Raw genomic sequence first — 17435 nt, 5'->3', positions numbered from 1 at the left:
TTTGAGACACGACTTTACTCAGTAGTTACTGATATTCAATGAATGGAAGAATGACAGAACTAAATTTTTTTCTTAGTTTGCTACTAGTATGAAGGCTGTACTGAGAGTAAAAGTGAGAAAACTTATAAAGAGGTTATTAAAGAAGCCCAAGAAGCTTTTTCTGTGGGACCATATTAGGATGGTGACAGTGGCAATAAAAAGAGATAGATACAAAAAAAAATATGGTGAAAAAGCATTCATTGGACATTTTAATTAATTGGACATGATAACAGAGGGAAAGGGAAGAGTAAAAGATAATCCAAGATTTCATTCAAGGAAGACTTGGTGAATGGTGGTGCCCCTGACAGAAACAATAAAGTTAGAAGGAGAAACAATTTTAAGAGGTTTAATTCAGTTTTGGATGCGAGTTGGAGATACAAATGGGACATCCAAATGGTTGAGTCTTCTGAGTAGTTGGAGATGAAGATACTGAGTTGAGAAGAGAGACTATGGCTAGAGATAGAGATTTGAGAGTCCTCTGCATAGAGATGATTGTTGAAACTATGCAAAGTAATGTGATTGCTATGGGGAATAAGTACAAAGACAAGAGCAGAGAGAGAGCCAAGTCAGAAATTTGAGGAACTACCATTATGAGACCAAGAGAAGGTTAGAAGCCAGCAAAAGAGACAGAAAAGGAATGACTGGAGAGGTAGGAGCAGAACCAGGAAAATGTTCTATCTCTGAAGTCAAAGGAAAAGAGGGTATCCAAAAAGGGAAGGATAGTCAGCAGTGTCATGCTAGAAAGATTAAGAAGGACGAGGACTGAAAAAAGCCATTGACTTCAGGAATTCAGGAGATTACTAAATTTGATGACCTTTAAGAGAAGGTAGTATTGGTAGCCAGATGGCAAAGGCTGGAGAAAAGGAGTGAGCAGTGAATAGAAGCATCAACTTTTCCAAGAATTTTGGCAGTGAAGAGGAGAGAGTTTCTAATATGTGTCAGAGAGTGATGCCATGTTTTGGAGGGTAGTAACTATGTGGTTCTTTGTATGGCATGGTATAGATTCAGGTATTATGTAAGTTTTTTCATGATCAGGATGAAGGAAATTTAATTCTGAAAATCAGTCATCCTGAAAAAAAAAGGCAAACAGCCAAAACATTCACCAGGAAGCTTAATATTGAAAGCCAAAGAATAAATCTTTGTTTACTTAAGTACTTGAAACCAGATACTCTCATTTGTCACTGGATCAAAACTCTTCTGTAGTCTTCACAGTCATAATCATCAAAGAATATTTGTTTACTACCCTCATACAACATAACATATGCTAGGCCCTTTAAAGTTCTAGTTCCACAGTCTTGGTTGCTAAGCTCTAGACATGTATAGGCAAAAATAGCTACTGGCTCTCAATGCCCCTCAGCCCCAGCATTAATGAACTACCACTTTCTCATATCCTGCAGTTTTATTGTAGAATAATTCTTAAAAGTAAAGAGTGTTACTTTATTTCCTGATCCAAGATTTGGCAATATTTGGGGAGTGATTAACTTTTTCTAATGGGTGAACGGATGAAAATGTCTTTCAGTGCTTAACTCTGTATCAAGCCCTAGACTAACATGAGAATACATATATGAAAGTAAGAGACTCTACTCTCAAGGAGTTTATGGTTGACAAGGTAAAATAATACACATATCTGGAGGAGTGGTCAGGGAAAGTATGTGAGGGAGAGAGGGGAATAATAGATCAGTCAATTGACACTCTTTCCAGAGGCTTATGGTAGTTCATTTATACATTTCTCAGAGTAAGAAGATAGGAAAGGGGGAGAGGGATCTTGTGTAGAAAATGGCCCAGGTGAGGAGGCATATTGCCAGGGATGGAGTTTAAGTTAAGTTTTATATTCTGAAACTCTCTATTAGTATGTGTGCTAGTTAACATAATATGTCCAAAAAGGGATTATCAGGGAAGCTGAACCAAGATGACAGATTATAGGCAGCAACCCAGCTGAACTCTCTCAACATTCCTCTTCAAATTACTTTAAAATAATGCCTCAAATCAAATTTTCAAGTTGTAGAACCAATAAAAGGTCACAATAACACATTTTTCTGTCTTAAGAAAACTTAGAAGGTCCACAGGTAGAAGTCTTTGACACCAGGGTGGAGGTTTGTCCATGGCACACACAGTTGATAGCAGCAGCAGGAGAAGCTTCAGGAACTTTCAGCCCAGAGATAATAAGGAGGTTTGCTCAGAAAGAGATTACAGGGGATCCATTGCTGACACTGGGCACAGTTGGCAATGTTTGGGAATCCGATTACCCATATACAGTTCTGGGTCACAGTTCCCAGGCAGAAAGGAGCGTCTGTGGTTAGTCACAAGGAAGCATGGGGCACTGGTCACAATTCCAAGGCCAAAAGGAGTGCTAGCCCTTGCAACAACAGGGTTAAAGGGAACTTAGTCACATTTCCAGGACGAAGAAGAGTGCTAGTGCTTATAGCGTCAGGAGAACAGGAACCATTCCTAGGTAAACACCAGAAGGCAAACCAGGAAACCAATGGCCACACCTCTCCCCAGATCATACCACCTTGGAAGCACCAAAAGTTTGCAGACCCCCAGAACTGGCTCTGAAAACAATAGCATGAAAAAACCTGAAGCCTAGAACATCACCCCATCTCCAGGGGAGCAGAGCCCAATTTAAAATAAAATTCAAAGTCAAGAAATAGACTGAGAAAATGAGCAAACCACAACAACAAAGAAGAATTTGACTATAAAAAGCTAGTACAGTGTCAGGGAAGAACCACAATACAAATTCAGAAGACAATAATATGAAAACAGCTGCAACCAAAGCCTCAAAGAAATATGCTACTAGGACACAAGCTTAATAAGAATCACCAAACACACATTAAAGAAAGATGAGAGCGGGGCAGCTGGGTAGCTCAGTGGATTGAGAGCCAGGCCTAGAGATGTAAGGTCTTCGGTTCAAATCTGGCCTCAGACACTTCCTAGCTGTGTGACCCTGGGCAAGTCACTTGACCCCCCATTGCCTAGCCCTTACCACTCTTCTGCCTTGGAGCCAATACGCAGTATTGGCACCAAGACAGCAGGTAAGGGTTTTAAAAAAAAGAAAGAAAGATGAGAATAGTAGAGAAAAAATTGGGAAAAGAAATGAGAGTGATGCAAGAAAATTATGATTAAAGACTTAACAGTTTGGTAAAAGAGACACAAAAATATTGATGAAAATAACATTTTTTTTAAAAATTGGCCTAATGGTAAAAGAGGCAAAAAAATTCACTGGAAAAAAGAACTTCTTTAAAAGCAGACTAGGCCAAATGAAAAAGGAGATATAAAAGCTTGCAGAAGAAAATAACTCTTTAAAAATTAGAATTGGGTAACTGGAAGCTAATGACTTCATATGGCTTAAAACAATATAAACAAAATCAAAAGAATGAAAAAAGAAGAAAGTATGAAATATTTCATTGGAAAAATAACTGACCTAGAAAATAGAGGAGAGAGAGAATTTAAGAATTATTGGACTACTTTACTTAAGCCATGATCACAAAAACAGCCTGGATATATTTCAAGAAATTCTCAAGGAAAATTGCTATGATATCTAAGATCCAGAGGGTAAAATAGAAATGGAAAGAATACACCAATCACATCCTGAAAGAGATCCTAAAGTTGAAAAGGCCCAGGAATATTATAGCCAAATTCTAAAGCTCCCAGGTCAAAGGGAAAATACTTCAAATAGCCAGAAACAATTTAAATGTACAATCCACAATATTTAACTGCTTCCAAATTAAAGGAACAGAGGATCAAAATAAAAAATAATTATCTAGCAAAATTAAGTATAATCCCTAAGGGGAAGAAAAAATATATTTAATGAAACTGAGGGCTTCCAAGCATTCCTGACATTCAAACACAAAATTCAAGAGGAACATAAAAGATACATGAAAAGGAAAAACATAAGGGAACCTCAGAACTTTATCATTAATAGGATAATTAAAAAGGAGTTTATGTAGACAGAAAGAGTAGGTACAAGTTGATTATATTGGAATGATCAAAAAAAATTAAGGAGTGAGAAAAATGCACTGGGAGAAGGGGAAAGAGAGAGGTAGATTTGGGGAAATTTTCCCTCCATGAAAGAGAAGTGTAAGGAAGAGCTCTCGAGTTGGAGGGGGCAGTGGGCAATGCTTGAACCCCATTCTCATTGGAACCAGTTCAAAAATATGTGTGTGTATGTATATATATGTTCCTCTCTCTCTACATATATTTATATATAGATATATTTCTAATATAGACATTTCTATATATACACATAGATATTGCTATATACAGATATATAGACATATATATTTGTGTATATATACTCAGTCATGTATAGAAATATAAATTACCCAGTAGGAAAATAGAAGGTGAAGAGGATAAAAGAAAGAGGGGGATGATAAAAGGGAATGTGGATTATGGGAAGCAGTGGTAAGAAGCAAAACAGACTTTTGAAGAGGGACAGGGCAGAAAGAAAAAAAGAATAGAGTAACATGGGATAGAGAAAAACATACAGTTATTAATCATAACTGTGATTATGAATGGAATGAGCTAACATATAAACAGAAGCAGATAGCACAATGGATTAGAAACTAGAACTCAACAGTGTGTTATTTACAAGAGACACATTTGAAATAGACATTCACAGAGAAAATAAAGGACTGATCCATAATTAAAATAAAGGGCTGAAGTATAATCTAAAATGCTACAGCTGAAAGAAAAAAAGCAGGCATAGTCATGATTTCAGGCAAAGCAAAGGCAAAAATAGACCTAATTAAAAGTGATAACTAGAGAAACTACATTTTGCTAAAAGGCACCATAGAAAATGAAGTAATATAAAAAAGTTTTATAATAACTTTCTCTGATAATGGCCTCAAAGGAAATAGCGTCAATATTATAAAAATTAAGAGCCATTTTTTGATTGATAAGTGGCGAAAGGAAATGAACAGGCAGTTTTCAAATGAAGATATCTATGGTCACATAAAAAATGCTTATCTTTTATTATTAATAAAATAATTATTGACTAAAGATATGCAAATTAAAACAACACTTGGGTACTACCTCATACCTATCAGAAATGATAAATGGTGGAAGGGATGAGAGAAAATAGGTAAAGTAATGCTCCATACGTGGAGAACTGAAGTGGTCCAACCATTATAGATAGCAATTCGGAAGTACCTTCAAAGGGCTGTGAAATTGTGTATACCCTTTGACTCAGCAATACAACTACCAGGTCTCTATATGAAAAACTTGTGGCATATGATTGTGATGGAGTGCTTTTGTGGTATAAGAAATTATGAGGTGGGTGGTATCAGAAAAAAATGTCAAGATCTATATGAACTGTTGCAAAGTAAAGTGAAAAGAACCCAGAGATCATTGTGCCAGTAACAGCAACGTTGTAATAATGATCATCTGTGAAAGAGTTGGCTACTCTGATCATTACAATGATGAATGACAATTCCAAAGAACTCATGATGAAAAAATGATGTCAACCTCCAGAGAGATAGAGTTGATGAACTCTGAGTGCAAATTGAAGTGTAATTTTTTCGATTCATTTTTTCACTTTTTCTTTTTTGCAATATAGCTAGCATGGAAATGTGTTTTGCATGATTTCATATGTATAATTGATATATTGCTTGCTTTCTCAGTGAGTGGGAAGTTTGGGGAAAGTGTATGAGGGAGGGAAAGAATTTGGAACTCAAAATCAAAAAAGAAAAAACTATTTAAATAAATTATTTTTAAAAAGATTATCAAAACCAAATTCTTTTCTTCACAAATTAACTTCCTTCATGCTGTATCTTGAACAATTGCCATATAACTAATAGATATTTGGTTTTATCTGTGTATTTAAGTTTATGGTTTTATCTTTCAATAACTTAATTTTGCTGACTCTAAAACATTTTCTAATAAATAATTGCTCTTTTTAGCCTATTCCTCAAGTTAGTTTGATCTTTCAGCTCTTGTTTAGATTAAAGGTTTATCCTTATAGTGTGGCCCTTGCTCAGACTCTGCATGTTTTTCTCTTACAAAACAAAATGAATATTTTATAGAGGTTGATATTATGACTGGAAATAGTGTTTTCTCTGCTCTGTCATTATATTATATTACTATTAAACCAAATTCTTAGAAAACATATAAAATATGGAATTAAAATAATTTATGACAAAAAATCAAATCATTATGTTCAGTTGATACATTATTAACTATATTCGAGATCATAATGACCATAATTAAATATTCAGTCTATTGAGGTAGTATTTGTTTAATGTTTGTTCTTATGATTCAAGTTTACCTGCACATATATTACTCCCTTAATTTTCTTAGTTCACTTTTGGTGAACAAAACTTTTTGTCATTCTTTTATAATCTGTATGACTTTTCTGGCTATTTTACTGGGACAACATTATTCTGATCTGACTAACTACTTATAGTGCAATGGATTTAAATGTAGACATTTATTTAATTCAAACAGCAGAAAAGGAGTTAGAAAAATCACAATGCTATGTTATCTAAATTAAGAACACTTACAGCAATACAAGTTAGAGGAATTTAAAAATTAGGAGGAAATGATCAGTTTTTCTGACATGTCCATAGCCTTCATTTGGTAGCAAATGCTTCTCTATATGAGTAAAAACAAGCATCTACACTTGTAAATGAAAAGGAAATCTATGTACAAGAATTAAGTATCCAAAGAAAATGTATTAAAGCAAAGATTCTTAACTTTTTTTGTGGATGATTAAACTTCTAAGGAGAAATAAGATAAAAAGAGGGGCAAAGAAGGAAAAATAGAATGGAGAGAAATACACAACTAATAATTATAACTTCAAAAGTAAATGGAATGAATTCATCCATAAAACAGAAAGAGCAGAATGGATTAATCACCCACAAAAAAAGTTAAGACAATCAATGGATGTGGTAGTTGTTGGCTCAGTAAAAGAAAAAATTTTCTAACTGAGCTATCCAAAAATGGAAAGATATGTCCTGACAAGTTGTAAGTTCTCCATCTTTGGAGGTATTATTTAAATAGAAGGTGGATGGTCACTTGTCAAGGATGTTACAGAAAGGGATTTATGCTTCATTTAGGATTACACAGAATGTCTGCAAAGGTTCCATGGAATGATTAGAGTGCTTAGAACTTGGTTAAGCATTAAGGACACTGAAATTATCCACTGCATCTTGTGCCATTGCCAGTTGTCCTGATTTTTGTCTTGCTATTGGACTTGGATGACTCTGGAAAAGAGAATAAGTCTGACAAATCCAGTTCATGCACTAGTCAAGACATCACTGTGATATCCTCTTCAAAAACTAAGGACAAACAAAAATTCACTGATATTTAATTGTTTAATGACTGCCTGGTTTTTATTCCATCATTAGATACTTAAAATATTTGTTGAATTGATGATACTTCATGTGTGAGGAATAATTCTAGTTATGCAAATATTTTTAATAAAGTAAAACAGATCTGCCCTCAGAGAGCTTATAGTCCATTCAGGAAGATGTAATGTACACGAATGTAAATTATGATAGGGGAGAATGAGAGTTCCAGATAAATTACTTTATGAAGACTCGTGAGATTTGTAGGAGAGATCACTTTTGTTGGGGGTTTGGAGAAGGAAGATCAGGGATGCCTTTAAAGGAGAATGTATCACTTGTACTGAGCCTTGGTTCATACACTATGAATAGTGTATGACTATGTAGTGTAGGCCCTTTAAAAATGAGAACCAACAAGATTTGTGCTATTTTTTATATGTTCCATCCCTCATGCTCTTAATGACTACAGTGGAAAGCTCTTTTTTACAAGAAAATTCCATGAGATAGCAATAAGAAGCTATGCTTCTTATACTATATATATATATATATATACTTATTTTATAAATATATAGTTATATATAATACCAATAAGAAACAACTACTAGGATCAAAAAAATCAGATCTGGACCAACTTTCTGCTCATTTAAAGAAAGCTTGAATGATAAAGCTCTATGCTTGAAATCAGGAGAGCTATAGTTAAATTTCCCTCCAATTGACTGATTAAATGTCTAATTCTCTATCCTACTCATCACCCCAATTGTTCAAATGATATTTGAGAACATTGATTTAGGAGAATGAAGGAAGAGACTTGAGGAAGTTATCTCATGATCATGACCTACTCAGAATAAGAGGGAAGATCGTCTCACAAAAAATGGAAAGCAGGTTTTGAACAGGCACAGTCTAGAACTTTACAGGAGAGAAATTACATGGGCATGAGAAGGACTCAGTTGATGTTTACTAGCAGAGGAATACCAACAGGAAAGGCAGATAGGATAAGTAGTCATATATACAAAGATATAAATATTTACAAGGTTATACTAAATATCAGGCCACTGACTTAATGTCTCTCTCCTAGTTCTTTTTAAAATGTTTTCCAGTTGTTGATTTCCATGAGTTCTTCTTTTTTTAATGTTCCCTTTTATTATTGAGAAAAATAAAGCCCCAAACCCCCACCTTTTTTAGCAATCCACATTTCTCTTCCTCCATGTAAAATTGCCCAATTAAGAATTATGTATACATATATATTTAAAAGAGGTCAGCAATCTAGTGAAATAGTTTTTCCACTAAATTTGGTGGAATATTTATAAGTAGCTATCTTTCAGTCATAGGAGGGAAGAAGGTGTATATATATATATATACAGGGGTTGGACTTGGCAAGAAGAGGGATCTGGAATAAAGGACTTTAGAGTCTGAAATAAAGGACTTGAACATTGAGGGGAAGGGATGAGCAATGTCAGGAGGATGTGAAATGAGATGGGCAGAAAATGGAGTACCTGGGAATGATTTCAGGTTTGTTTTATAGTTATTATTGTTTGTATGTTTGTTTTTAAAGTATGAGGTGAGTAAGGTCCCCAGAAGAGTAGATGTCGTGGCAGGCTAAAGGAGAGAAGAGGAGGTTAGGAACAGGATTGCATTATTATTATGCCTTTAATTTTCCCTATTCATCTTTCATCCCACTAACCGTGAGGTCATTTGTGCCAACATCTCATTTCTAGGAACTAAAAATTGAATGCACAAGTAGAAACATGTAAATTCCTTCCTCTTGTTACTGTCCAGTTTAGTCTAGATTGTAGACAATGATTATCCAAGCTATCCATACTAAAATTTTTATCCATTTATTTCTTCCCTTTTTTGAAGGCTAGACATATTCATCCTCAAATCACTGCTTCATAACCTTTACTCAAGGAAAAAACACATAGCAGACAGAGTAGAAGGGACCTACCTAAACCAAAACATGTGTCTTAGCTCCATGTGCTCAAAGTTTGTCATTTCTGGCTGGTGGCTCTTCCCTTACCTTTCATCAGAATACCAGTGAGAGAGAGATATTTGCCACAACTTGAGACAAAAGAAGAGAGCAAGCTAAAAGCTGTCTCGTCTTGTTGATGCTCTATTCCCTGCTGCTTTTATGGGGTAGGGGCAGACCCAGAGATTACCTACAAAACATATGTAACTTCTAGAACATATTTTCTTCATCTCTCATCTTTTCTTTCCTCCTACTATTATTATTTTATGGAGTTTTTAAATTTTAGTTTCCAATTTTCTTACTCCAAATTTTATAACATTAAAAAAGAAAACAACCCACATGTCAAAGGACCAAGACATGTCATCATTAAGGTACATTTCACTGGAAATGTCAAGGGCACAGTGGGCATACTCTAGCCAGAGCTATCTCCACCCCCACTATGGAATAAAAATGTTACTTGATTTAAGGCTTTATATACATAATCACATTGGATAGATTTCTCATTTAGGGGAACCAAGATATAGTTGATAGGATTATTGAACTTGATGTTGGGTGTGCCTGGGTTCATAAAGTTGTTTAGCAAACCAGTTCTGACATATGAATTTGTACTTATATGTATACGCATAATATATGTGCATATATATTGCAATTGGTTTGCACAACAACTTTATGAGGTAGGAAGTACATTATTCTCTTTTTAAAAGATGAACCAACTGAGGTTCAGAGGAGATAAGTGACAAGTCTGTGGCTCTATTACTAGTGTCAGAAATGAAATTCAAACCCAGGTCTCTCTTGAATATGTATACTCTTCTTTCTTTTTATTTTTCCTTTAACATTTTAAAAATAAATTCCTTGCCTTCTTTCTTAGAGTCCATACTGTGTTTTTGGTTCCAAGGTAGAAGAGTGGTAAGGGGTGACTTGCCCAGGGTCACACAGCCGGGAAGTGTCTGAGACCAGATTTGAACATAGGACCTCCCATCTCTAAGCCTGGCTCTCAATTCATTGAGCCACTTAGCTTCCCCCTTTTCCTTTCATTAAAAAAAGAAGAAGAAATTTATTGGTCTTTTTATATCATTATAACTTCCCAAAGGCTTCTTCTCTCATTATGTCCCCAAATAGAAACTTCTCTTGTAACAAATAAATTCATTCAAGCAAAACACATTGCCATATTAGTGAAGTGTGAAATGTATGCCTTATTTGCTAGAAATCTAACAAATTTAGAATTAAAGAGACATTAGAAGTCCCTTGGTCCAACCAATAATTTCACATATGAAGAAAGGTAGACAAAGCTAAGTTAAGTGGCTTGCCTGACATCACAAAGGTAGAGAATCAGGATTGGAATCTAGTTCTTCTCATTTCAAATCCACCCTTTTCACTGTACCAGACTACTCCCCAAATTCTATACTCAATAATTCGGTACCTCTTTACTGAGTAGCAGGAACACTTCATCATCAGTCCTTTGATGTCGTGACTGCATGCTGAATTCTAAAGTCTTTCAGTGCTATGTTCCTTTACATTATTGTGGTCACTATGGAAATTGTCCAAGTTCTACTTACTGTGCCTTGCATCAATTCATACATGTCTTCCCAAGTTTCTCTGAATTCTTCATATTTATAATTTCTTAAAGCACAACTATGTTATATTGCATTCATATGATATAATTTATTCTGCTATTCCCCCAATTGATGGGCATCTACTGTTACCACTTCTCTGCTACTATAAAAGGTGATGATATAAAATTTTTTAATATAAACAATTTTCCCTCTATCTTCGACCTTCTTGAGGTATGTACCTAGTTGCGTTGCTGGGTCAAAGGATATGTATGGTTTCTCTTTTAAAATTAGGATTCCAAATTATTTTCTAAAATCGTTAGGTTAATTCAACCAACTCTACTGCCAGTGTATTAGTATGACTATCTTCCCACAATCTCTTTACTTTTTAATTATTTTAATCATGTAACCATGGAAAAATATTTTTAAAATAAAATAATGTTTTAAAAATAAAAATAAAAACAATAGGAAAAATAAAATAAAATTATCTGATATTGAATTCATATATTCATTTGGAACTTTTTATGGCAAATGACATCGGACTTTGGTTTAAACCTAATTTCAGCCAACAGCATTTTCAGTTTTCCCAGGAGTTTTTGTTAAATTGGGAAACCTTACTGCATAGTTGATATCCTTGAAATTTATCAAATACTAGGTTACTCTGTTCTATCACGCTGGGGTCTTGCTTTTCTAATCCACGATTCAGATATTCTAACTTTTAGTCATTACCAAATAGTTTTACTGCTTACTACTTTATCATATAGTTTGAGATGTGGTAATGTTCATTTCTTTTCTTTCCATCATTGTTATGGAAATTCTTGATCTTTTATTTCCTTCAGATATAGTTTATTCTAATTTTGTCTAAGACTATAAAATAAAGCTCTTCATAGTTTGGTATAGTAATAAAATTTAAATTTAGTTTATTATTATGGTTGTTATTTTTATATTCCTACCATAAACAATGACTCTGTCTCCAACTTCTTGTATTCCTTTATGTAAAGTTTTCTTAGCTATAGGAATATACATTTTGAGTGTGTTTTTGGTGGAATGGTTTGGTTTTGCATGGAATTTTTTCCTGTCTCTTGTTAGGTTTTGCTGGTTATATGCTAAAGGCGGATTTTATGTGTTTATTTCATATCCTACTAACTTTACAAAAATTATTGTTTCAATTAACTTTTTTCATTCAGTAAACTTATGACATCTTCCAGTAAAAAATATTTTAAATTTTTCATTGACCATGCTTATTCCTTCAACTTATATTTTTCTTATAATAGATAGCATTTCTAGAACTTTTATCAAATAATTGTGGAGGCATGAGGCATCTTATTTCTCCATTATAATCAGTTAGTTCTTGATTTTTAAGTAGTGTTTCCAAAATAAATGAGCATTGCATTTGATCAGAGCTTTTAAAAATTATTTTAGTAATATAAGCATGTAATTTTTATTGTTTTGTTTTTAATGAGACTTGTTAAGTTTATAACCTTATGATTGTAGTATCTATACAACATAGTCATAACGAAATGATCTTTTTTTATATCTTTCCAGTGATCTCTCCAATACACTATAGTAGTAGAATGATTAAATAGCAAAAATGAGTAAAATAGTGAATATCAGTAATAAATTCTTGTCTCCTTTATGGTAAAAAAAACTCTGTCCAAGTCACATTCTTGGAGTGAATAAGAAACTTAAGATCATAGAATCGTGCATTTAGAACTTGAAAGAACCTTACAAGTCATCTAGTCCAACCCCTTAGTTTCACAAAGGAACAAACTGAAGCTGATAGGTTAAGTGAACCCAAAGTTGCTCTCCTACTACCAGAGGAAGGATTTGGACCCAATTCCTTTGAATCCAGAGTGGGTTCTTGTTCATTGGCACCTTGTTGCCTCCTGAAGAGAAAAGATTAAAATATGATTGGAGTATTCATAACTTGAATTCAGCATCTAAATGATGAATATTATCTTCAGACCCTAAGCCCAATAATATACATTTTGCCTTTGTATTAAATGTGAAATTCACAAAATAAAACTTAGAGTGAATCACCATTTGATTTAGTCTTCAGATTCTCCCATATCATGGATCCAGTCCCTGGTAGCTTGCTTCCCATTATCCCTGACCCTACCTCTCATCATTGAGAGCCTCAATTGATAATGAAAATAGTGATATTGCTATCTCTGACCTGATGATTTTCCTGAACATCTTTGGCTGCAGGTGACAGGGCTAATCCTATAGGTAATTTTCTCTTTATGCCTACTCATTAAAAAATTCCTCAATACTAACCCCACTTTGGTTTGTCTGGAAGTTTTGGGGAGGCTGTCCTTTTCTGAGAATCCTTTGCAAGACCTTAGCAGTCCTAATTTGCATTACGCCTGGAAGTTGGAAATTAGTGATATAGTGGTTTATGTTCCATTAGGTAGAAATCAGTGAATAACAGAAAAACAAATATACACAGTCATGGACTCAAAACATTTTTTCTGTTTGGGTAATCAAAGTAGAAACCTCAGTTAAAAAATTGCTCCTATGGAAGGAGATTTAAAAAAACCAACAGAATATTCTATAGAAATAACTTCATTTAAGGAACTCTCAAGCATTTAGATCTGTTAATGAAGTTCAAGATCATTTAAAATAGGAATATAATTATCTAGCTCTGGTCTTCCCACACTGCCCTTTTGCCTAATTTTACTAATTACTTCTATGCTCTTAAAAAATCTGGGACAGGGTATCAAACTTACATCAGACTTACTCTGTGATTCTTGAGTAAGTAACCATTTAACATCAATATAGTCATACCTCTTTTTACAGCAGGGGTAATAACAGCTTTCAGTGAGCATGAGCTATATGGCTGTCATTGCAAGGAAGACTGTCTTTGAATTTTAGGAAGTTGTGGTAAGACAATGGTTTTGTTTTTAGCTATTTCTCATTTAGTAACTGAGATAAAGGGCAAACCCTATGTGTAGAAAAAAAGGCTTTAAATAGTTTCTTTTACCTCTAGACAAGATGAAGCATCCAGGTTTAAATTAAGAAGAATCTCTTGGAATTTCAGAGCTGGTAATTTGTTTTAGAATGTTTTAAATCTGGGGATATGGAGAATAGTATTGGGCATTTGCTCAAGGCTCACTTTACGATGGGTAAAGGAATAAACATTCAGTTCTTTTTTTTATAAATTTCACAAATATCAGAAATTAATAATTTAAAGGCTTTATCAGTAGATGACAATGAAGCAGTCTCCTCAGTTTCCATGGATTCAATTTTCATCATTATGCTGATGATTCTCACATCTACTTATCCAAAACTACCCACTTTATTGACTTCCAGTCTCATCTCTTCAAATGTCTATTAGACATCTCATAAAAAGATATTTCAAACTTAAACAAATGCAAAACTGAAGTTATTATTCCACACCCACACGCCCAATCTTCTGACCTTCCCAACTTCTCTATTCTTTATTATTGTCCAAGGCCAACTTGCAGCTTAGGTGACATTCTCAGTTCTTCATTCTCGAATACCATATCCAATCTGTTGCCAAGTTCTGTCTATTTCCCCTTCATATCATCTCTTATATGTTCTCTACTCTTCTCCAACATTGCCAGCTTGGTTCTTTACCTTTGGCATAGACTGCAGCAATAGCTTACTCATTTGGTTTGCCCAACACATGTCTGCCTACTCCAGTCCATTTTCCATTCAGCTGTCAATGTGATGTTCCCAAAGCAGAGGTCTAAGCATATCATCCTATCTACTAAAAAACTCAAGGAATCCCTATCACATCTAGGATCAAATATAAAATCCTCTGTCATTCAAATTAAAGCCTTTTATAATCTATACCCCATCCCCATCTTTCTACTCTTCTTAAAACTACGCATTTCGCCATATACTCTGATGACACTGGACTCCTTCTATTCTTCAAACCAGTCGTATCTCCAGTCTTCTTGGTTTCCTTCAAGTTCCAGCTAAAAGTATAGTTGTTTGCATGTCGTTATACTATACACTTCTTGAGAGCAGGAACTGTTGTGCTTTTGTTTTTTAGCTTTCATTGTATCCCCAGTGCTTAGTTCATTGCCTGGCACATAGTAGGCACTGAATATTTATTGATGGAATGATAGTCCAAAAATATATTTTTCTCTCCGTAATGGAAAGGTTTCTTCATTGAACAAATATGCACTTAGGACAAATCATCCATCCATGTGTGCTTGTGTGCATGCGTGTGTGTGTGATATTGAAGAGGAATTAAACCAAATGCTTATTTTCACACTTTTTTTCCTAATGCCTTCTGGTTGGCTTTTAAAGGTGACTTTTTAAATGATTATAACCTTAATAAAGCTTAGCAATCCCTAATATGGATGAGGGGAAGATTATCATTTTTTATAAAATGGTTTCTGGATAAAAGTTCAATACAAGTCCGAGGAGTGAGGTAGGATTATATAGTAGAAAGTACAATTATTGAATAATTGGTAGAGTTATATTCTAATCCTAATTTTGCTAAGTCTGTATGTCTTCCTATAAATTACTTCAGCTCTCTGGCCCTTGATTTTTTCATCTATAAAATGAGGAATTAGACTAAATGAACCCTAAGAGTAGTGAGAATATGAATTTTAATGTATATTAGTCATTCTCCAGAATTTATAAGATCTCTATCTCTATCACCACTATGAAAAGAATAAAATATTTTCAAAATAACCCTTTTCATTGGAACATAAACAGAGGTTTGTGATTTTTAGCAGCAAGGCAACTCCTGGTATAGGAATCCTTTTCTCCAATAATAATTAGTTTTCATATGATGCTTTATGGTTTATAAAACACTCTATGAAGAGCATCTCATTTTATCTTCACAACAGCCCTGGGAGGCAGGTGTATTTACTGTCACCATTTTACAGATGTGGAAATGGAAGCAAGCAGATATTAAAGTGATTTGCCCAGAGGCACACATTTAATAAGTATATGGGATTTGAATCTAGTTATTTCTAGCCCACAGTACACTTCACTAAGTCAATTTGCCTCTTAGTAAGCTCCTGGTAAAGCTATAATCATTGTAAAATGAAATTACTTTTAAAATTTTGTTATTTACTTCTCAAGTAAATTCCTTTTCCACTTATTTTATAACCTTCTAATGAGAAAGTAATTACATTTTTACCAATGTGATTGATAGAGTCTATACACAAACTTATTGATCAGGTACGATATAGAGAATTGTAAATCAATATTGTGTTATTAATTGCATATGTGATGATTGAATGAGAATTCAGTTATTACATAGTAAAAAGTTACATACTTTTGTGTTTCAACAGGAAATATGGGATGTATAAAATCAAAAAGGAAAGACAGTCCAACTCAAGATGGAATAGATTTGAAGACGCAACCAGTACGTAATACTGACCGAACTATTTATGTGAGAGATCCAACGTCCAATAAACAGCAAAGGCCAGTAAGTAGATAGTCTCAGGGGAGAATTCCAAGAGCAAGATCCAAGCATGGCTGGCATAATTAAAATTCAATCAAGAACATATGCATGTAGATGGCATCATATTTGATTGGTTCTCAAATAATTTGTTTTGTAAGTCAAGAATTCTAAAGGCATGTAAACGATTTTATAGATAACTGGCCATTTATTGTGCAATGAATATTCCATTCTTCTTTTGTGTATAGTGAGAAAATAAATTTATTGCTAGTGGTGAGAAAAACTTTAAACCCAAGAGAATAAGTCTCCTATTCTACTAAGGAGAAAGGTTTATATCAGAATATGTTAGTGAGGTTAGCACAGTGCTCCTATGTGCAAACTAAAACAAAGAATACATCTAAAATATTCCTTCCCAGCTCTTCTTTCCTTCTTATCTTTTCCTTATATTTTCCCACTCATCAAAGCTAATCCAATGAAAGGAATCCCTTGATTTTTAGTATAGGATACCATAGGTCCTTTTTTATAATGAAATTTAAAAAATTTAAATTATTCAGTCTTTGGTATTGGAAGCCCTAGGCAAACTTTTAAAACAATAGAACCAGTGATGTTTCATTTTGATGCATTATAGGGAGTCCTTGACAAAGAAGTTAAACTACATTTCTTAGGAAGGAAAAAAATTAATAAAAGTGCATGATATTAAACCTCCTTTGTCCTTCCCTTCATATCATTTCCCCACTGAAAATTCAATCACAAATTCTTTTGTAGTATGGCTTAATGAGATCATTAAGTACCTAACATCTGAAAATATTTTTAACAATACTTTATAATCCAAAATATTGTGAAGTGCTATATCATTTCTATAGTTTCCTGACATCTACAATCAATAGAGGAAAATGGGAACTTTTTGTTTTAGTTAGTGATTTTTTAAGTACTAACATATATAGAAGGTTTTTTTAGGATTTATGAGTTAGAAGATTTTTTGAGAGGAAGGTTAAGGATGATTGAACTAGAGATGTGGTAGGAGGCGAAAGAAGCAATACAAAAATAAATAAGTAAACAGTTGCATATCTGGGGATTTTTTTAAGTTGTTTCTTGCATGAGTAAAAATCCCAAATTTATCATGAAATTCTATTTGCCATAGTAAAATGAAACTATGGGAAGGAAAAAGAATCATTGCTATTTTTCTCATTATAATATTCTAAAATTTCCATACA

General features: G+C 33.9%; 1 protein-coding gene across 1 annotated transcript in view; it reads left to right on the top strand.

The window, feature by feature from the left end:
• LYN (LYN proto-oncogene, Src family tyrosine kinase) overlaps positions 1-17435 on the top strand; it is a 140073-nt gene that overhangs the window by 56806 nt on the left and 65832 nt on the right. Inside the window, exon 2 of the mRNA XM_044666245.1 lies at positions 16112-16248. Coding sequence (XP_044522180.1) covers positions 16117-16248 — 132 coding nt within the window. The 5' untranslated portion in view covers positions 16112-16116. The remainder of the gene's footprint in view (positions 1-16111; positions 16249-17435) is intronic.

The sequence above is a fragment of the Gracilinanus agilis genome, chromosome 1 (assembly GCF_016433145.1).
Source record: "Gracilinanus agilis isolate LMUSP501 chromosome 1, AgileGrace, whole genome shotgun sequence".
NCBI lineage: Eukaryota > Metazoa > Chordata > Mammalia > Didelphimorphia > Didelphidae > Gracilinanus > Gracilinanus agilis.
This window is presented reverse-complemented; position numbering and strand designations above follow the sequence as displayed.